This window comes from Hemiscyllium ocellatum, chromosome 34 (assembly GCF_020745735.1).
Source record: "Hemiscyllium ocellatum isolate sHemOce1 chromosome 34, sHemOce1.pat.X.cur, whole genome shotgun sequence".
NCBI lineage: Eukaryota > Metazoa > Chordata > Chondrichthyes > Orectolobiformes > Hemiscylliidae > Hemiscyllium > Hemiscyllium ocellatum.
The window spans coordinates 39,208,547-39,231,403 of record NC_083434.1 but is presented as its reverse complement, the minus strand read 5'-3'; the positions used below and the strand labels follow the sequence as shown (position 1 = coordinate 39,231,403).

At 43.0% G+C, this 22,857-nt stretch overlaps 1 protein-coding gene across 6 annotated transcripts in view; it reads right to left on the bottom strand.

Annotated features, from left to right (window-relative positions):
- lars2 (leucyl-tRNA synthetase 2, mitochondrial) overlaps nucleotides 1-22,857 on the bottom strand; it is a 138,090-nt gene that overhangs the window by 72,478 nt on the left and 42,755 nt on the right. For all 6 annotated transcript variants that reach the window (XR_009646902.1, XM_060849824.1, XM_060849823.1 and 3 more), the window contains 4 exons: nucleotides 17,424-17,484; nucleotides 10,490-10,579; nucleotides 7,679-7,822; nucleotides 2,209-2,316 (listed from right to left, as the gene is read on the bottom strand). Coding sequence is in view for 5 of the 6 variants with exons in the window: in XM_060849824.1 (XP_060705807.1) it covers nucleotides 2,209-2,316; nucleotides 7,679-7,822; nucleotides 10,490-10,579; nucleotides 17,424-17,484 (403 nt within the window). In the remaining variant the exon portion in view is untranslated. The remainder of the gene's footprint in view (nucleotides 1-2,208; nucleotides 2,317-7,678; nucleotides 7,823-10,489; nucleotides 10,580-17,423; nucleotides 17,485-22,857) is intronic.

The following is a 22,857-nucleotide window of genomic DNA, read 5'->3' as shown; positions in this document are numbered from 1 at the left end:
GAGCTAGGAGGGAATGAGGACGACAGATGCTGGACGGTCAAAGTTGAAAAGTGTGGCGCTGGAAAAGCACAGCAGGTCAGGCAGCATCCGAGGAACAGGAGAGTCAACATTCCAGACATTCCTGATGAAGGGCTTATGCCTGAAACGTCGATTTTCCTGCTCCTCGGATGCTGCCTGACCTGCTGTGCTTTCCTAGAACCACACTTTTCGACTTTAATGAAAGCTCTCTATCTGGTTTTCCACTGACTGATCTTCAAACTTGCCACTGTGGCAGTGTAACCGTTAGTTAACCACCCAGTCCCCACCATATTTCTGACACTTGCTTTTGACGACCTCACCATTCTCCGGTCTCTTCACTCCATGTAAAAATTATCATCCATCATTGTCTGGGCCCCACTTCACAGATATTCATCCTCACAGCATCCTTCCTCAGCCTCTGCACTGAGCAGTGCCTTGGTCTCAGCTGTTTCAAACTACATACAGCTGCCGCTAATACCTCGCCCTCTTAGTTCACGCCTCATTGGCCCTCTCAAATCTCATCTCCATATAAATTCCTACACTCATGGCCAAATCCACAAAGTGTCATCTTTGGCAGCTACTCTGCTGTCACCGAATTGGATGCTGGAAATACCACACCATCAGCACCGTGCCTCCTAACCACTGACCAGGCTCTGTACATCCACCTTCTTGTCTCCCTGAATGAATGGTACAGCATGTTTGTTTTCTTTGGGGTGCGGGGCCTATGCTAAGTCCTATGCTCCTGATTGGTCATCAAACAAGATTAAATTCGAAGTTTGAGATTTTTTAATGTTTGCACTTAGCAGTCTGTGCATTTCTATCCAGTTGGGTGAATGGGCACAAAGTTTCAGGCTGATAAGTAGAGTCATAGAGATATACAGCATGGAAACAGACCATTCGGTCCAACTTATCCATGCTGACCAGATATCCTAAATTAATCTAGTCCCATTTGCCAGCATTTGACCCATATACCTTTAAACCCTTCCTATTCATATACCCATCCAGATGCCCTTTAAATGCTGTAATTGTACCAGCCTCCACCAGTTTCTTTGGCAGCTCATTCCATACACGCACCACCCTCTGGGTGAAAAGTAGTTGCCCCTAAGGTCCTTTTTAAATCTTTCCCCTCTCACTTTAAATCTATACCCTGTAGTTTTGGAGTCTCCCTTGTCTATTTACCTATTCATGCCCCTCATGACTTTATAAACCTCTATAAGATCACCCCTCAGCCTCTGACGCACCAGGGAAAATAGCCACAGTCTATTCAGGTTCTTCCTATAGCTCAAACCCTGGCAACATCCATGTAAATCTTTTCTGAACCCTTTCAACTTTCACAACATCTTGGAATAGAGGGCGAGCAGAATTGTACTCAATATTCCAAAAGTGGTCTAACCGATGTCCTGTACAGCTGCAACATGATCTCCCAACTCCTACACTCAATGCACTGACCAATAAAGGAAAGCATACCAGATGCATTCTTCACTATCCTATCAACCTGCGACTCCACTTTCAGGAAAGTATAAACCTGCAGTCCAAGGTCTCTTCATTCAGCAACACGCACTAGAACCTTACCTAGTGTAGAAATCCTGCCCTGATTTGCCATTTCAAAATGCAGCACCTCATATTTATCTAAATTAAACTCCACCTGCCACTCCTCGGGCCCATCTGATTAAGATCTCATTGTACTCTGAGATAGCCTTCTTAGTTGTCCACTACACTTCCAATTTTGGTGTCATCTGCAAACTTAGAGTCATACAGTCATAGAGATGTACAGCACGGAAACAGACCCTTCGGTCCAACCCGTCCATGCCGACCAGATATCCCAACCCAATCTAGTCCCACCTGCCAGCATCTGGCGCATATCCCTCCAAACCCTTCCTATTCATATACCCATCCAAATGCCTCTTAAATGTTGCAATTATACCAGTCTCCACCACTTCCTCTGGCAGCTCATTCCATACATGTACGACACTGTGTGGAAAAAGTTGCCCCTTAGGTTTCGTTTATATCGTTCCCCTCTCACCCTAAACCTATGCCCCCTAGTTCTGGACTCCCCGACCCCAGGAAAAAGACTTTGTCTATTTATCCTATCCATGCCCCTCATAATTTTGCAAACCTCTATAAGGTCACCCCCTCAGCCTCCAATAACCATTGGAAAAGAGGAGATCTGTATTTCCTACAAATTGTTACCTTCAACTCAAAGTCAAAGTAGCATCCAGTGCAAGACCCAATCCAGTTTGCTTGCATTTCTTTGACACCATACCAATCAGGAAGGTCTTCCAGTGCATCCAGCAAGGACTGTAAACAGGAGAAAATTAGGAATTAAATCAGAGAATCGTAGAATCTCCACAGTGTAGAAGCAGGCCATTGACTCGAGTCCAATCTCCCACCACCCAACCCTACCTATAACCCCGATTTACCCATGGCCAATCCACCTAACCTGCACTTCTTTGGATAGTGGGAGGAAACCAGAGCACTCAGCGAAAACCCATGAGAGGGTGTAATCGAACCCAGGCTCCAGGCGCTGTGAGGCAGCAGTGCTGACCACTGAGCCATGGTGCTGTTCAATTCAAATGATTCACACTGACACAATTAAAACACTTCCATCCAGCAATCAGTCCTTGCATGTGTACACTGTCAGGGAGGATGCTCACAGCACTTGAAATTATTTCAGATTTGAATGACTAATTAAGTAACCAAGCTGCTCTGCTTGGTCAATTGTTAACGAATAAACTCAAACAGAGATTAAATAGAAACTATCAGCCCACACACATGTACAAGAAAATCAAATCACTGAATCTGTTGTCAAGGCAGCCCAGAAGAAGCCTGCAATGGCCTGAACCAAATCAATTCCATATCTCTTTGAAACCTTTCATTATTAGATGCAGTAGTAGTGTCCCTATTTCTGGGCCAGGAGGCCTGGGTTCATGACCCAGAGGGTGTCATGACATCTCTGAACAGGTTCATTTGAAAATATCTAACTCCCTATTCAACTTCTTTCAGACATCAACCCAGGTACACAATTATTAAAATGTAAATGCAGATAACTGTCAAGTATGTACCTGACAGAGATCAGGGGAGCCTGAATTCGCTGGAAGTTTATGCTGTAGTAATGGTGCATCAACGGCACTTATTGTTGTGCTACGGAAATTTGAGGCAATTCAGGAACAAGTGACTTATGACAGTGTGTACGCAATGCTGGCATTTACTAGATTTTTCTGAATCACAGAGGAGGCCACTCAGCCCATCATTTTCATGATGACTTGCCATGGGGTAACTTACCCAGTGAAAATCCTCCCACTGTTCTCTTAGGGATTCTTCCTGTTCAGATAGAAATCTAAATCCCTCTTGAATGTTTGCTTCCATCACACTCTCTGGCAGGGCATTCCATGGAACAGTTTTGTTCATGTTATTTCCTTAAACGTGTGCCTTCTGATTCTCCACCCTTGCACTGAATGTTTTCCCCATCTGTGCTGCTTTCTTGCAGTCCCCATGCCATAAACACTCAGCAGTTTATTATCACAGCTCCGTCCACTGCACCCACTAAAACGAACAATGTGATTATCAGAGCCACTGAGATCATGCCAGAATGATGGCGAAGAGCTCAAGAATCAGCAAGGTATTGACTCACTTCAACTTGACCTGCTCAACACTCAATCCAATCCAACCTCAAGCCTCAATTAACTAACACAATAAGTATTTTAACAGCCAGATGTGTTCTGCTATTTCCCCCAGCATGATTCAAAATGTCAGCTATTGGAAATGTACGGTACAATGACCTTTTTCATTATTTGCACGCAGGTGACAGCAATCATTTACCCAAGCTAGAGAGGTTTACAAATATCCAATAATGCTCCTTTCACAAGAAAGCAGTGTAGTAACAATAAACAACAGAGCTAACTTGTCACAACCATGACCTTCATTAACTCTTTTTAAAAAAAAGACGTTATTTGCACTTTGCTGAATTCAACAAAATCAGTTCACTCTGAATTCCACAATCTGAAACAAGAACAGAAAGAAAGTGCTGGGAAATGTGGTTGCATTTCCCAAAAACAGAGACCAAAACAGAGTTAACATTAACAGAGGAGGTCACAAGCAAGTTAGACAAAGGAGAGCTAGTGGATGTATCTATGTGGACTTCCAGAATGCCTGTGACAAGATGCTGCACAGAGGCTGCTAAATAAGGTAAGAGCCTATGGTGTTAGGGGGAAGGTACTGGCTGTATAGAGGATTGGCTGACTGGTAGAAGGCAGGGAGCAGGGATAAAAGGGTATTTTTCAGTATGGCAGCCAGTGGTGAGTGGAGTTCCACAGAAGTCATTGGAAGGTGGCAGCAGTGGTGACGGATCTAATCACAATTTCCAGATTTCCTGGAAGGCCTGTACACAATGGAAGTGGAGAGACAGCCAAAGCGAAGGCACAACCCTTCAGAACTGAGAGGAGGAATTTCTTCAGCCTGAGGAGGGTTAAGCTATAGAATTCACTGCCACAGAAGGCTATGAGGCCAAATCATTGAGTGTATTTATGACAAAAATAGTTAGGTTCTCAGTCAGTGACAGGTTATGGGGAGGAGGCAGGAAAACTGGGTTTCTTGGAGGAATATATTAACCATGATTGAACGGTGGAGCAAAAACAATGGGCCAAATGGACTAACTCTGCTCTTAGATCTTATACTCTTATGGTCTCCTTCTGTAAATGAAAAGAAGTCCATTTAAACAATACTTCAGAAATACTTGGGCGGCACGGTGGCACAGTGGTTAGCACTGCTGCCTCACAGCGCCAGGGACCTGGGTTCAATTCCCGCCTCAGGCGACTGACTGTGTGGAGTTTGCACGTTCTCCCCGTGTCTGCGTGGGTTTCCTCCGGGTGCTCCGGTTTCCTCCCACAGTCCAAAGATGTGCGAGTCAGGTGAATTGGCCATGCTAAATTGCCCGTAGTGTTAGGTAAGGGGTATGTGTGGGTGGATTGCGCTTCGGCGGGTCGGTGTGGACTTGTTGGGCCGAAGGGCCTGTTTCCACACTGTAAGTAATCTAATCTAATCTAATCTAATCTAAAATTATCTCGTCAGATAACTTCTTTCGTCATTTAGACTAAGTGGTGTCTTTCTTTGAAACGCTGCTTTGAAATTGACTTTCTGACCTTTGCTAGACAAAACAAGAAACATTTACAGAGACATCAGACTGACTGGAAGTGAAACCAACTTCCCTGGAACACAGGAGACTCTTTGCCATGTTCAATCTGTGCATTGTTAGTCTAACGTTCGGTTTGAATGTTAAAGAATATTCTAGAGACAGTATATCAAAGTTGCATTACTAATCACAACTTTATGCAGTGATTGTAATTACCATTTTCTTTCCCCAGTAGCACAGATTGAAATCTACGCAGCAGGTATAATATTTGTTGCCAAGTTCAAGGTGATATCATTCAAGTAATACAGGATGACATAGAGGTGATGCATGGAAAATCTCCACTCCCCCATCTTCAACACACACACCCACAATTAATTACAACATTTTAGTTTAACAATGCGGTGCTTCTTGAAGCAGGCAGTCCAGTCACACACATTTAAGAGGCCAATTACAAATGAAATGAGACCGATTCATCAATATCCAGCAGATCGAGCACTGGGAGCGTGGGTGCAGTAATTATCATACAACGCTACACACGAAGCAGCTGTCAACTTGTACAGCTAAATTGCTCATCACCCTCCAAAAGCTTGTTGAAAACCAACACAAATACTAAAGAAACTCTTCATTTGTAATTCTAATGGTTCACACATATTTTCATTATTGCTTACAAAGCCAACATTTAGAATTCAGAATATCAAATTTACATTTGGTGTATAATAACAAAAACAGCTTTTATGCCTTCGATCCAGTATTTCTGCACCAGTGTTTACAGTGCAGCATCGTCCACCTCAGGAGGTAACCAGGCTGAACTTCTGGGCTTTAGTTTACCATGTGTGATCATGGCCCCTGCTACACTTCTCACCTTCACTGTGCCAATGCAGCCTCTGGCCATCTGAGGAAGCAAATCTGATGACAAGGACCTCAAAGTGAGAGCCAAGCTGATGGTCCAGAGGACAGTGCTTTTTCCAGCCTTCCAGAGAAATGGACAATGGACATCAAGCACCTCAAGTCTCTGGAGAAATACCACCAGTGATGTCTCCATAAAATCTGCAAATTCACTATATGGGTAGCTGCGCCAATACTGAAGCACAGGCCAGGAGAAATCAGCTTCATTGCACAGGCCACAGTGTCTGTATGCCTAAAGAAATTTCCCAAAACAAATTCTCTGTTTGGAACGTCACTGTGGAAAGCAGTTCTGAAGCTTTGCTCCTAAGTCACATGGTCTTAATTATCCACATTTAAGGTTGTTAAAACCTGCTCGCATCTCCCCTCTCTGTATGTTAATTTCTTCTAACATTTATAGTCCTCTACTCTGATATCTGTACCTGCATTATTCTTTTCCATTACGACGACTGACAGAGTATTCACTGAGGTCTGGAAATCTGAAACAGGCACAGAGAATGCTGGAGAAACTCAGCATATCTGGTAGCATCTGCAGAGAGATAGCAAGTTAATGTTTTGATTTCTGAATGACTCTTCTTCAGAACGCTGCTCATTGAAGATGTCGATCCAGACTTGAAACGTTAACACTATTTCCCTTCATAAGTGAACTACTCTTTTTGAATTGGTGACACTCGTATGGCATAAGAGACATCACAGCCGACTCACGCACAGTAAACACTCACAACAGCAATGTGTTAACAACCAGGTAATCTTGGTTTTGATTAAGAGATAAATATAGGCAGAACATGCCTTGGTCTTCATTGACAAATACAGTAAGATCTTTTATGCTTACCTGAGGCGGGAGACAAGGCCTCAGATCAACAGTAGTGTAGCACTCATTCAGTACCATACTCGAGTGGTAGCCTAGACTGTGCTTGGGTTCACAAAGTGGGACTTGGATCCAGAACTGACCGACCTAGAGCTGTTGTGTTACCAGCTGAGTCATGGATGCAATGCAAGAACCTCAGTCGCCACAAAAGTCAGATATTTAATGCAGGCACACGTTCGATGTTTGTATGAACACCAATTCTCACATATAGCCTGAATTCAGATCCTTTATACAAAATTGAACTTGCTCAAACCAGTTGACAAATCACACCTGATTATCAATTTTTATTCCGATTACAAGAAGCATTTCTTTATTAATTTAGAGAAAAACATTAATTTAGGTGAATGGTGGTATTATTCAATAAGATGACAATGTGGAATACTTGGGAGTGCTGTTGGTTTGGAGTTCCTGCTCTGTCATGGCGTTAGAACATGCATGGTGGCACAGTGGTTAGCACTGCTGCCTCACAGTGCCAGAGACCCGGGTTCAATTCCCGACTCAGGCGACCGACTGTGTGGAGTTTGCACATTCTCCCTGTGTCTGCGTGGGTTTCCTCCGGGTGCTCCGGTTTCCTCCCACAGTCCAAAGATGTGCAGGCCAGATGAATTGGCCATACTAAATTGCCCATAGTGTTAGGTAAAAGGGGTAAATGTAGGGGTATGGGTGGGTTTTGCTTCGGCGGGTCGGTGTGGACTTGTTGGGCCGAAGGACCTGTTTCCACACTAAGTAATCTAATCTAAAACATCTTGCTCACTACTCACCTTTGCATAGTTTGTCGTCTTAATGAACCACTGCTTGAGGTACCTCTGCTCAACTTTAGCCCCAGAACGCCAAGAGCAGCCATTCTCATCCACTTGCTCATCTGCTAACACCGTCTGATCCACAGGATCCCAGTTCACCAGGCCCTGAAGGAAGTGGGAAGTACATTACAATCAGACACTATTGTAACATGTGGAATAAGGTTAGTAGCTCGCAAAACTGAAACTGTCACCCACACCGAGTTCTCAAGGCATCACCCGCTAAGTAAAAGTGGATTGCTTCCTTTGTAAAAGTTTAACGGTAGGCGAAGTAAAAGATAAAACATGTAGACCGATTAACTGAGGTTTGAGAATTTGTTGAAATGGTGATTCCTCTGACACATTACTAGTCTCCTTTCATTTTCTTACACATTCTGCCAAGGCCAACCCGAGTTCACAAAGACCACCAGACAAGTCTGATCAGAAGCTATTTACAGAGATAACCTGGAAGGTGAGAAAATACGTTACCAAGTAGAGGTATATAGAGATTGCAAAGAGATATCATTGTCAACAGGAGTAATGCCAGAAGAGTGGAGGATAGCAAATGTTGTTCCCTTGTTTAAGAAAGGGAATTGGGGCAATCCTGGTAATTATAGGCCAGTGATCCATGCTTCAGTGTGGGTAAGGTACTGGAAAAGGTTATAAGAGATAGGATTTATAATCATCTGAAAAGGAATTATTTGATTGGGGTAGTCAACATGGTTTTGTGAAGGGTAAGTCATGCCTCACTAACCTTACTGAGTTCTTTGAGAAGGTGACAAAACAGGTGGATGAAGGTAAAGTAGTTGATGGGGATGATATAGACTTCAGTAAGGCATTTGATTAGGTTCCACACGGTCGACTATTGTACAAGATACAGATTTTTGGGATTGAAGGTGATTTAGCAGTTTGGATCAGAAATTGGTTAGCTGAAAGAAGACAGAGGGTGGTGGTTGATGGGAAATGTTCATCCTGGAGCTCAGTTACCAGTGGTGTGCCGCAAGGATCAGTTTTGGGACCGCGGCTGTTTATCATTTTTATAAATGATCTGGATGTGGAAGGATGGGTTAGTAAATTTGCGGATGACACTAAGGTAGGCAGAGTTGTGGATAGTGCCGAAGGATATTATGGGTTACTGAGGGACAGAGATAAGATGCAGAGCTGGGCTGAGAAGTGGCAAATGGAGTTTAATGCAGATAAAAGTGAGGTGGTTCACTTCAGAAGAAGTAACAGGAATGCAGAGTACTGGGCTAATGGTAAAATTCTTGGCAGTGTAGATGAACAGAGAGATCTCTGTGCCCAGTGCATAAATCCCTGAAAGTTACCACCCATGTTGACAGGATTGTTAAGGCATATGATGTGCTGGCATTTATTGGTAGGGGGACTGAGTTTCGGAGCCATGAGGTCATGCTTCAGCTGTACAAGACACTGGTAAGGATGCACCTGGAGTATTGCGTGCAGTTCTGGTCACCGCATCATAGGAAGGATGTGGAAGGTTTGGAAAGGGCTCAGAAGAGGTTTATCAGGAAGTTGCCTGGTAGGGAAGCATGGTCTTATGAGGAAAGGCTGAGGGAACAGAAACTGTTTTTGTTGGAGAGAAGAAGGTTGAGGGTGACTTAATCGAGACGTATAAGAATCAGAGGGTTAGATAGGATGGACAGTGGAACCTTTTTCCTCGGATGATGATGGCTAACAAGAGAGGACATAGCTTTAAATTGAGGGGTGATAGATTTAGGACAGATATCGGGAGTAGATTCTTTACTCAGAGAGTAGTTGGGGCTTGGAACGGCCTGCCTCTAACAGTATTTGACTTGCCGAAGTTAAGGGCATTTAAAAGGCCATTGGACATACATGTGGATAACAATGGAACGGTGTAGGTTAGATGGGCATCAGGTTAACTTCACAGGTCGGCGCAACATTGAGGGGTGAAAGGCCTGTCCTGCGCTGTAACATTGTGTTCTATGGATAGGTCATGTTGTAAAGCCAAAAATAAAACTGGCAGTTGAAAAAAATTTAAACTATAACCTCGTGTGCTTCAGACAGAGACTGAGATCGCAGACTCTGGATGGTTCTGAAAGCCATGATTTCTCAATCACAGAACGCTAGCATGCAGATAAAGCAAGTGATGAGCAATGCAAACAAAATAATGGGGTTTATTGCAAGAGATATGGTATTGCCATGGAGAATGCATCAATGAATAATGATTGACAGTTAACTGCCACGTTTTGGTTAAAAACTTTAAACCAGGCAGAATGACTGATTGGGCAGATCATTCCCCTTAGAAATTAATTGGCAAATATCTTGTCAAAAATGTATTTTCTTTGAAAGCAATACACTGAAGTTCTGTCATACCAAATACTAGCTCAATATTAGCTATAGCTACCTAAACATTGCATTCATCAATCATAATGTCTCCCTTTCAGATATTTAACTCTTGTGCATTGCTCATGGGTCAGGTTAATTCTGTCTGGCCTTGCATTCCAATAAAATTTCATGTGATATTATTACCCACGATATTTCCACACACTAAAACACAGAATTCTCTCTGAACAGCCATTAGAAAATAACCCCAAAAGGATGACAACACTGGGAAGTACATTCTCTATTCTATTAAAAGAAATAAGACACAAGGGTCAAATGCATTTACAATAATGATTATCACATGGTCTATACCATTCGCATCTCTGCACAATGTTTGCTATGTAACTCTCCTTAATAACTGGTGTGCATACACATTGCTTGTCACACTTGCCAAAGTTTCACAACGCTTGATAATGTTGAGTGACTGTAACTCACTTCCTTTTGGTAAGCCAAGCCAGCTGCATGCAGTTTGAGAAACAAGGACTGGGTCCATTTGTAATAGTCAGGATGACAGGTGGCCACCTCCTGTAGGGAAAGTAAAGAGCAGCTTGAAACACAAACCAGAAGCACATTTCGCATTTTATTGGCAAAATTTAACCAACATGTTAACCCTAAGAAAATCAATCGCCCAGCAGCAGAAATGACCAGGAAAGCACTGGGCTTGTGGGGAATACCCACCAATTTGACTTACTCCTTCTGCATAATTTTCCTGTTTTAAGTTAATACTTAATGCCCTTTCAAACGTTACTGTTGAATCTACTCACCAACAGTCTTGCAGGCAGTGCATTGCATATCATTATTACTGGCAATATAAAATAATTTCCTTCCATCACTCCTCAGCCTTTTCTTGCCAATTATCATTCCTTTTAATCCAGTGGCTATTGACCCACCTGCCAGTTAAACAGTGCGCCTTATCAACTTGACTAAAACGCTTCCTAATTTTGTGCATGTATTAAATCTGCCCCGATTTGCCTCTGCTCTGAAGGAGAACAATCCAAGCTGTTCTGGTGCCACCATGTAACTGATGCCCCGTCAGCCTGCAGTACTTGTGGCAAAAGCTCACGGGAACTTCAGCAAGACTTTCACATCCGTCTAAAAGAGCAATGCCCCACAATTAAATTTAGTTGAGAGAAGTACTCCATGAACATATATCAATTAATTTGTACACCTCTACTTACAAAGATGATGCACCCCTTTAAAACTGCACCATTTAGCGTGAGATCACACTTTGCTCACTAAACCGCATCTGCCATGTGTCTGCCTAACTCACCAGTCTACCTCCTCGTGAGGTCTGCTACTATCCTCCTCCCTGCTTTGACAAACTTGAAGAATTTCAAATCAAGGGAAACTCTCAGAAATGTCTCATCTATGACATCCAAAGTCTAGCTACAGTGCTATAAAGGCACAAAATAACTCACGGTGCTATTTAAGAAAGCAAGGGAAATTCTAACTGGTACCTGGGCTAAGAGTCACCCTTCAACTAACATCATCAAGCCTGATGGTTTGGTCATTATCATTATTATTGCAGGACTTCAAAATTTTGTGAAAATTGGCTGACTTCCAAAAGTGCCTCATTACTGTCGAGGTTTGGTTTGTACAGTGGTTGTGAACAGTGATATATAAATCTAAAGTCTTTCATTCCATCACCATGAGAAATATAATAGTGGTCCTAATACTAACTCTGCGGAACACGACTTCACACTGCCTTTCTGTCAAATAAACCATTCTCATTACTATTAGTTACAACTGACAGGAGATACATACTGAAAATTAAAGCCCGCTTCTCAATGAGCTGTACTAAAATTATAATTGTTTAGGTAATTGCAAAAATTGTCAAATTGTTTCTCTTTTTCACTGCATCTTGAACAAAGACGATTTTCACAAGATTCCTTAAGTAAACTAAAATAACTTGTTTAAAACACAAGTTTGCTTGTTCTTCGAGGATGTTACTAGACAAGTTGATGAGGGTCAAGCTGTGGATGTTGAGTATATGGACTTCAGTAAGGCATTTGAAAAGGTTTCCCATGGTAGGCTCGTTCAGAAGGTCGGAAGTAATGGGATACAGGGAAATTTAGCTGTCTGGATACAGAATTGGCTGGTCGACAGAAGACAGCGAGTGATAGTGGAAAGAAAATATTCTGCCTGGAAGTCAGTGGTGAGTGGTGTTCCACAGGGCTCTGTGCTTGGGCCTCTACTCTTTGTAATTTTTATTAATGACTTGGATGAGGGGATTGAAGGATGGGTTAGCAAGTTTGCAGACAACACAAAGGTTGGAGGTGTCGTTGACAGTACAGAGGGCTGATGTAGGCTGCAGCGGGACATTGACAGGATGCAGAGATGGGCTGAGAGGTGGCAGATGGAATTCAACCTGGATAAATGCGAGATGATGCACTTTGGAAGGTCGAACTTGAAAGTTGAGTACAGGATTAAAGACAGGATTCTTGCCAGTGTGGAAGAACAGCAGGATCTTGGTGTGCAAGTACATAGACCCCTTAAAATGGCCACCCAAGTGGACAGAGTTGTTAAGAAAGCATACGGTGTTTTGGCTTTCATTAACAATGGGATTGAGTTTAAGAGCAGTGAGATCTTGGTGCAGCTCTATAAAACTTTAGTTAGACCGCACTTGGAATACTGTGTCCAGTTTTGGTCGCCCTATTATAGGAAATATGTGAATGCTTTGGAGAGAGTTCAGAGGAGGTTTACCAGGATGCTGCCTGGACTGGAGGGCTTATCTTACGAAGAGAGGTTGACTGAGCTTGGTCTTTTCTCATTGGAAAAAAGGGAGAGAGGGGACCTAATTGAGGTATACAAGATAATGAGAGGCATAGATAGAGTCGATAGCCAGAAGCATTTTCTCAGGGCAGAAATGACTAACACGAGGGGTCATAGCTTTAAGCTGGTTGGAGGAAAGTATAGAGGGGATGTCAGAGGCGGGTTCTTTACACAGAGGATTGTGAGAGCATGGAATACGTTGCCAGCAGCAGTTGTGAAAGTGAGGTAATTGGGGATATTTAAGAGACTACTGGACATGCACATGGTCACAGAAATTTGGGAGTTCGTACATTAGGTTTACCTCACATGAGGATCAATGGTCGGCACAACATCATGGGCTGAAGGGCCTGTTCTGTGCTGTACTGTTCTATGTTCAAGCTAGCAATCCATTATGCTGCTATTCAGGACTAAACTAGATTCGCTTAATCCCAAACCCATCCACACACAATCTCTGCAGAGTAACATCAAGAGGGGAAAAAGTGACAGAAATACCCTATTGATCAAGAGTGCAAACTAAAGGGGCGGAATGGTTTTCAAACAGTTCTTCAGTTTTTTTTTTCTCAACAAGATCATTTTGCTGTCAATTGCAGAATGATGGAAGAACCTCAGTTCAGTGTAGAGGTCAGTCAGGTCCAGGTCTCATGAATGAGTTAACCTTTCAGTTTTCAAAGCTCATGAGGAGATCAGAGATATTGATTCTTGAAGCTTTCTCCAATTCTCAGCAAATACTTCACTGAGTTTTTTCTTCAGCTGGTTTTCTTCAAAGGATTACACTGTTATTCAGAGAGAATAGGGAAATCATTTCTTTCTTTGCAGCTTACTGTAACTGCCCACAACTGCCAAGTCTAGGGCAAAATATACATACCAACTGTCCAGAGGCTGTTGCTAAATAACATTCACACTAGGCTGCTTCCAAATTTCAGTCTATTTGACTAGCAATTAAAAAGTTTGAACAATTTATCTCCCTCAAAACATTTCCCACCTCCCCCCCCCCACACCAAAGTCTTTTAATACTTTGCAAATAGCAAACAATCTTCAGTTTTTTTGTTATCTTTTGTGTTTCAAAATAACTTTGCAACCTAGAAATGCTCTAAATTTTTCATTTTCCAGCTCTCAACCTGTAAGTAGGTGTGTCCCCGTTATATTCTCTGCTTTGTACATCTTGGCATGCAATTTTGCATCCATTGTCTCTATCACTGTCTCTTTAATCCAAGGTTTCCCTTTTGCCAAATAGAATTTACCACGTCGAACTGCATCAAATGCCTTTTGAAAGTCCATACACACAACATTACCTGCATTATCTTCAACAACCTTTGGCCATTTAACCGAAGAATTCATTCAATCTGACAGACATTACTTCCCCTTTAACAAGTCTGCATTAGTAGTCATTAATTCATTCAAAACAAAACACCCTGGAGATCACAGCAGGTCAGGCAGCATCCATGCAGAGAAAGCAAGCTAACGTTTAGAGCCTAGAGGACACGTCTTCATCCGAGCTGACGTGACGTTAGCTTGCTTTCTCTCCATGGATGATGCCTTACCTGCTGTGAACTCCAGCATTTTGTTTTCAGTATAGATTCCAGCATCTGCAGTAATTACTAACTATAGTAACTAACTCAAGCTCCTTGAAGGGAATGCTAATTTGTTTCTGAATTAAAGGACTCTGGATCTTTCCCCATCACTGAATTCAGACTGACTGAGGCAGTCTGCTGGAATGAATCTTTGACCGGATTGTTTTTATCCTCTGGGTGCAAGAAACATTGTAAACACCTCTTCTTACTTTTAATGAAAATATCTAATCAAGTCTCTTTATCCATCATCCTTCAGCATTGGCAGTGAAAACAGATGTAAAATATTCATTCTATACCTCACCCAAGTTTGATCTTCCCAACATTCCCTTTGTTGAAACTAAAGTTCATAAAATGTCAGTGTTTTCATAACTGGAATTAAAGTTAGCAAGATGATGCATCCTATGCTTCACCTGTGCAGGCTAGTTGCTAGAATGGTAACATGATGAAATACTATCAATTCTTTGAGTCTTTGAGAATATCCCGTGGGTGGCACAGTGGTTTGAGACCTGGGTTCAATTCCCATCTCAGCCTGCGTGGGAGCCCAACTTTGTGGAGTTTGCACATTCTCCCCGTGTCTGCTTGGGTTTCCTCTGGGTGCTTTAGTTTCCTCCCACAGTCCAAAAACGTGCAGGTTAGGTGAATTGGCCATGTTAAATTGCCCGTAGTGTTAGGTGAAGGGATTAATGTGGAGAAGTGGGTCTGGGTGGGTTGCACTTCGGAGGGTTGGTGTGGACTTGTTGGGCTGAGGGGCCTGTTTCCACACTGGAAGTAATCTAATTCTAACTAAAATTTACTTCCATTTCAATTTGGTTTTACGATACTGAAAGGTACTCTACCCAAGTGCATGTGGGCAAAATCTATCAGACAGGTTCCAAATTTCACCACACTCCATTCCCAGAATTCAGTCCTTTATGTTTTTTTAATAATGACAACATAAACTAATGAGTCAACAGGACAACATTTTATCAGAATTGAAATGATAATAAGTTAGTCTTGGTCTGCATCCGTGGTTAATTTGAAGTTTAAGTGACCGTAGGGAGAGATCAGATGGCTCAAATGAGACACAAATCATGCCAAGATAAAGGCCTGTGGAATGAGAAGCACACTTGACTCTGACAGGCACTGCCAGGACTGCACTATGTGCCAGGCATGATCCATTACATTGTCATTAGAAAATCAAGAAGTCATTAACAATGAATGTACAGCAGTTATTTCTTGATCCACTTTTCGCCAGGACATTTTTGCCATTAACAGTCTTACAAAATAACCCACAAATCCAGATTCAGGGAAAGAGCTGAAGCTGAGGTAATGAATGGTTAAATGCACAATGTAGTGTAACACTGAGCCACTAGCTTGGAGATTAGCAGGTTTGGACTCACATATGGGATCAATGTTGATTCAGATGGATACCTTTTGGCCCTCATCTAACAACTAAATGCAACCTTTTAAATTAAAATAGTAAAGACAGGTAATAGGCATTCGTATTTCCTCTTTCAATGGCAACCATCACAACCTGCAAACATTTCCACTTGTTTCACAGCTAATGAAGCAGGCTTGATGAAGCACAGAGTCTGTTGCTATGTAGGAAACATAGAAATCAAAGGTGCACTACAAGCTTCCACATACAGCAATGTCAGACTAAAGAAGCTTTTTCTTTAGTAATGTTAGTTTAGAGATAAGTATTGATCAGGACACTAGGGATAGTGCACCATAATTCCAACTGGGATTTTACGTTCTGCACTGAATTTAAACTCGTCAAACATCAAGATGATGCATACTACCTTCTGACACAAGCTGGCATGAGAACATTATTTGATTAGGATTACACCTTGGTTTCAAGTTGGTTGGATTAACTTCAACCTCATCCCTTCCACGTTGTGTACATTCTCATGTGAAAGTCGAGCTTTTTGAGACCAGATATTTAAGCAAAAATTACATAGTTGACCTTTATACAAACATTACTTCTGAAGAGTTGAAATCCATACTGGGCCTGTGGAATTGCCAATAATGACACTATTGCTGGCCAAAGCGCTGAATTCTGCAGGAACAGCTGTCCCAAGTTGTCCACCTGAATTTCAGAACTTCACCTGACAAAGGAACAGTGCTTCGAAAGCTTGCGATTTTAAATAAATCTGTTGGGACGATAACCTGGTGTCATGTGACTTCTGACTTTGTCCACCTCAGCCCAACACTGGCATCGCCATATTCTGAATTTCTGGGGTTTACGTTGAACACTACAGTAAAGAAACAGATCCTTCAGCCCAGAAACAATTAATTATGAAGGCAACTCACCACAGTATCCCCAATAACCTACACCCAAAAACTAGCGCAAGGTATTTTTGAAAATTAGGCATTTTCCAGCTAAAGTTACGGGTCAATTTGCACATTAGATTAGATTAGACTTAACAGTGTGGAAACAGGCCCTTCGGCCCAACAAGTCCACACCGACCCGCCGAAGCGCAACCCACCCATACCCCTACATTTACCCCTACCTAACACTACGGGCAATTTAGCGTGGCCAATTCGCCTGACCCGCACATCTTTGGATTGTGGGAGGAAACCGGAGCACCCGGACGAAACCCACGCAGACACGGGGAGAACATGCAAACTCCACACAGTCAGTCGCCTGAGTCGGGAATTGAACCCGGGTCTCAGGCGCTGTGAGGCAGCAGTGCTAACCACTGTGCCACCGTGCCGCATGTGATACGAAAATCTAGGGAACCAAGGGTAAAAAGTCAGGGCTGATTCTTACACAGGAACAATAATTACTCAAAGCAGCTTACCATGGTCCACATTATCCCCCTCCTCAACCTGTCCTTCCTTTTCGTTAAAGAGATATCTGAAGCTTCCTCCTTTGTGATCCTGTAGGATTGTTATTCCAAACATGATTGTGGGTCCTGAGGTGACTGAATAGTCTGTGGTGAAACCTTGCTCTTAAGCTGTATTTGTGTCAAACAAACCATTCATTTTTTAAATATTGCTGTAGAGACAACTAATAGCTAACATTCTGGATTGCAGTCACTCACCTTCTGCCAGTCAAAACATAGGCCAAGGTTCTGAAGCTGCTCTTTCATGTGTGCAATATTACTGCAAGAAAACAACAACAGAAATTACTCATCCAAGTTCTTCCAGAAGACGCATGGAAGAACATTCAAGTTTTATAAAAATCTGGAATATGCGTGGCTAAAAAAAGTCTTAAAACCATTAAGCAGTTGGCTAAAATGTTCAGTTAGACTCACTGATGGGAAAAGACAGTCAAGAGAAAAGTCGAACAAATTTCAAATTAATTTAGAGTCATTCCAAAGTGTTATTTCAGAGCAGGTCAATAGTTCACATTCAAGTGGTTCTCCTCCTAACCCCCCCAAAGCCTTCCTGCCAGGTGGAAGTCAGGAACAGTATTCCCTCAAAGTTGCAAAGCTGCTCCAGCGTTCCTCCAAGAATTCAGACACCAATTCATGTGCCAATGCGTTGTCCACCAGTTTCGGAGTATTGAGTATTAGAAGGAGATTTACTACTATGAAAGAAAACTGTCCTGTGGCCTGGTTGAAGCTCGGCACAATCCAGAAAACTATTATTCTCGATTGGCATTTAATTTATTAGATTAAAGATCCACTCCCTCCACCATCGGGCCACAGTGGTTATAGCGTGTTCTATCTACAAGACGTACTGCAGCAATTCACCAAGGCTTTCCTGACAGCACAACCCAAACTCATCGTTTCCACTGCCCAGCAGGACAGGGGCGACTGTGGGTGGAAAGAGACCTCGAAGTGACACAGCCTCTGGATTAAGATGGCACTGATTCAAAATGCTGGCACTCCTCGTCTGCCATGTGATAGTGCACTTTCATCATATGGGCTGCAGCAATTCAGAAAAGACAGCTCACAAACACCTTGCCAAGGGCAGTCAGGGAGAGACAATAAACACAGGCCAAAACAACTATTCACACATCTAAAGGATGAATTAGAAAGACTCTACAATAAGATCACTCTCTTCCTGCTTCATCACTAAATAATTGGCAGTAGACTAATCCCTACTAACAGTGTCTCGATTCACAATACAAATAAACTACTGGTCACATCGAGCAGGTCTGTCAATAGCAGTAAAGGTCTGCAAACAGCAGTAAAAGATCTGAGGAAATAGAAATCTGTTATAAATCTTTATTAAAAAGTTATAGTGGTGAAAACATGGGAGAAATTCATCAAGGGAAAGCTGAGGAAAAGGTCAGAAAAGCAAGAGTAAATTGCAGACATAGGGGGACTAGAGTGAAAACAGAAATCACTGACAGCATTTTTATAAAACATCATTCATTCGTGGGATGAATGAATACTGCTAGCTCAGTCAGTATTTCTTCCCATCACGTTTTGTACTTGAGGAAGTGGTGGTAAACTACATTGAGTTGCTCTATTCCATTTGGTGTGTGTACACCCACAATGCCAAGAGGGAGTAAGTTACAGAATTTTAATCCAGTGAGAAAGAAGGAACAGCGATAGACTTATAAATCAAGATAATGAGTGGCTTGTAGACGACCTGCAGGTGGTGGTGTTCATATGTCCCTGATTTGCTTGGCTCTACTGGATGGAAGTGGTAGTGGGTTGGAAAGGTGCTGCCTAAGGAACCTAGCAGATATGGTGCCAATGAAACAGGCTCCTGGATGTTGTCAAGCTTCTTGAGTGTTGAAGGAGCTGCATCCATCCAGGCAAGTGGGGAGGATTCATCACACTTGTACCTTGTAGATGGAGGACAGGCTTTGGGGACTAAGGAGGTAGGTTACTGAATTCCCAGCTTTTGACCTGCTCTTGTAGCCACTGTATCAATTCAGTCCAGTTCTATATCTGGTTAACAGAAACTCCTAGGATGTTGATAATGGGGAGATTCAGTAATGCATCCACCAAATACACAATGGAAAAGAAAATCTGGGAAATACCACCTACCAACACTCCTCCTGCACTGATGGAAGGTCTGGATCTGCCACATCATAGAATGATGCAGCACAATAACAGTCCATGTGTTAACTCATCAACAGAGTGATCCAATTAGCCCCACACCCCGGCTCTATCCATACAGCCCTGTAAACTGTTCGCTTTTCAAGGGTTGATCCAAATATTTTAAAAATTACAGCTCAATGTGCTTCCACTGATCTTTCCAGTAGCATATTCCAGATTCACCTTGCAACTTTTCTCTCCACTGGTGTTATGTCTGAATCTTGTGCTAACCACCAAAATCGGTGAGCTCAGTGCTGAAATCCAGCTCATGGTTCTGGGCATGAGCACCAACTCCAAACAAGTAAACACCCTCTGACCCACCCAGTCAATCCCACACAATTGTGATACCTTAAATATCACACAATATATACCGCTTCCCTCTCCACCCAAATACACATGAGTTTAAGACATTTCAGTCAAAGGAGTAAAGCACCAAACTTTCCGACATCACAGGTTTTGCTTCATTATCCTCAGTTTCCTGGGAGAGATTTTTTAAAAATAGCGTCTGAATAAGGCTGATAACAAGGGAATAAAACAGAGGAGCTTCCTCTCTGCCCTATTACGGCCTTGGGAACAAATACAGGAGATCTGTCTGGTCCTGAATTCTCCAGCTGTACTTAACTACTGTAAGAGGCAAACTCTCACACAAGTCAGGAAAAAGGTCAAAGTTCACATTTGAAAGAGCTCAGAAGAGTCTACGTCCTCTACAAAAACTAGCAGCCTACTGTTGTCTTGGGAAAAAAAAATCTTTACTCCCCCTCAGTTCACTGCTCAAACTAAAATCAATCAATCTTTCAGGAAGTACAGAATGATACAATTCTGCAATTCAGAGGTTGAGCAGACGTGGTCTTCTACTGCAGTGGGTAGCATGTCTGCTTCAGAACCAGACGTTCTGGGTTCAAACCCCACTCCAGGTCACGATTGTCACAGAAGATGTGCCAAAATGGTTGAGTATCTAACATACATCAATAGGAAGCATAAAAAGCACGAGAAATTCCTCATCAGCCATGTGACAGAAAGAAAGTTGGAACAGCTACCATCACTGCTCAAAACCCCAGGGTACTGCACACATGTAAAAGTGAATGACACCACAACAACTATGATGTTGTGGCCATAACAGAGACATGGGTTTCTCAGGGGCAGGAATGGTTGCTGGATGTTCCAGGGTTTAGAACATTTAAAAAGAATAGGGAGGTGGGAAAAAGAGGAGGGGGTGTAGCACTACTAATCAGAGAGGGTATCACAGCTACAGAAGCTTCCATTGTCGAGGAAGATCTGCCTGAGTCAGTATGGGTGGAAATTAGGAACAGCAAGGGAGCAGTTACCTCGTTAGGGGTTTACTACAGGCCCCCCAATAGCAGCAGGGAGATGGAAGAAAGCATAGGTCGGCAGATTTTGGAAAAGTGTGGACGTAGTAGGGTTGTTGTAATGGGTGACTTTAACTTTCCCAATATTGATTGGAACCTCCTTCGAGCAGATGGTTTGGAAGGATCTGTTTTTGTAAGGTGTGTTCAGGATGGGTTTCCTAACTCAGTACGTTGACAGGCCGACGAGAGGAGAGGCCATTCTAGACTTGGTGCTCGGAAACGAGCCAGGGCAGGTATCAGATCTTGTGGTGGGAGAGCATTTTGGTGATAGTGACCACAAGTGCCTCACATTGTTCGTAACTATGGAGAAGGAGAGGATTAGGCAATATTAAATTGGGGAAGAGGAAACTATGATGCGATTAGGCATGAGTTAGGAAGCATGGATTGGGAGCAATTGTTCCATGGTAAAGGCACAATAGACATGTGGAGACTGTTTAAGGAACAGTTGTTGCAAGTGATGAATAAATATGTCCCTCTGAGACAGGCAAGAAGTGGTAAGATAAAGGAACCTTGGATGACGAGAGCGGTGGAGCTTCTTGTCGAAAAGAAAAAGGTAGCTTACTTAAGGTGGAGGAAGCTAGGGTCAAGCTCAGCTCTACAGGATTACAGGCAGGCGAGGAAGGAGCTCAAAAATGGTCTGAGGAGAGCCAGGAGGCGGCATGAGAAAGGCTTGGCAGAACAGATTAGGGAGAACACAAAGGTATTTTACACTTATGTGAGGAATAAGAGAATGGCGAAAGAAAGAGTAGTGCCAATCAGGGATAGCATAGGGAATTTGTGTGTGGAGTCTGAGGAGGTAGGGGAAGCTCTAAATGAGCTGAAAATGTGTTGCTGGTTAAAGCACAGCAGGTCAGGCAGCATCCAAGGAACAGGAAATTCGACGTTTCGGGCCAGAGCCCTTCATCAGGAATCCTGATGAAGGGCTCTGGCCCGAAACGTCGAATTTCCTGTTCCTTGGATGCTGCCTGACCTGCTGTGCTTTAACCAGCAACACATTTTCAGCTCTGATCTCCAGCATCTGCAGACCTCACTTTTTACTCGAAGCTCTAAATGAGTTTGTTGCTTCTGTCTTTACGAAAGAAATGAACTTCGTAGTGAATGAAACCTTTGAAGAGCAGGTGTGCATGCTGAAATGGATAGTGAGAGAGGAAGCTGATGTGCTGAAAATTTTGTCAAACGTTAAGATTGACAAGTCGCCAGGCCCGGACCAGATTTGTCCTCGGGTGCTTTGGGAAGCGAGAAATGTAATTGCTTCACCACTTGCATCCTCGCTCTCCACTGGAGTCGTACCTGAGGACTGGAGAGAGGCAAATGTAATTCCTCTCTTCAAGAAAGGAAATAGGGAAATCCCTGGCAATTACAGACCAGTCAGTCTCACGTCTGTCGTGTGCAAGGTGTTAGAAAGGATTCTGAGGGATAGGATTTATGACCATCTGGAAGAGCATGGCTTGATTAAATGCAGTCAACATGACTTTGAGAGGGACAGGTCATGCCTCACAAACCTTGTTGAGTTCTTTGAGGATGTGACTAGAAAATTTGATGAGGGTCGAGCTGTGGATGTGGTGTATATGGACTTCAGCAAGGCAATTGATAAGGTTCCCCATGGTAGGCTCATTCAGAAGGTCAGGAGGAATGGGATACAGGGGAACATAGCTGTCTGGATACAGAACTGGCTGGCCAACAGAAGAAAGCGAGTGGCAGTAGAAGGAAAATATTCTGCCTGGAAGTCAGTGGTGAGTGGTGTTCCACAGGGCTCGATCCTTGGGCCTCTACTCTTTGTAATTTTTATTAATGACTTGGATGAGGGGATTGAAGGATGGGTCAGCAAGTTTGCAGACGACACAAAGGTTAGAGGTGTCATTGACAGTATAGAGGGCTGTTGTAGGCTGCAGCGGGACATTGACAGGATGCAGAGATGGGCTGAGAGGTGGCAGATGGAGTTCAACCTGGATAAATGCGAGGTGATGCACACTTTGGAAGATCGAATTTGAAAGCTGAGTACAGGATTCAGGATAGGGTTCTTGGCAGTGTGGAGGAACAGAGGGATCTTGGTGTGCAGGTACATAGATCCCTTAAAATGGCCACCCAAATGGACAGGGTTGTTAAGAAAG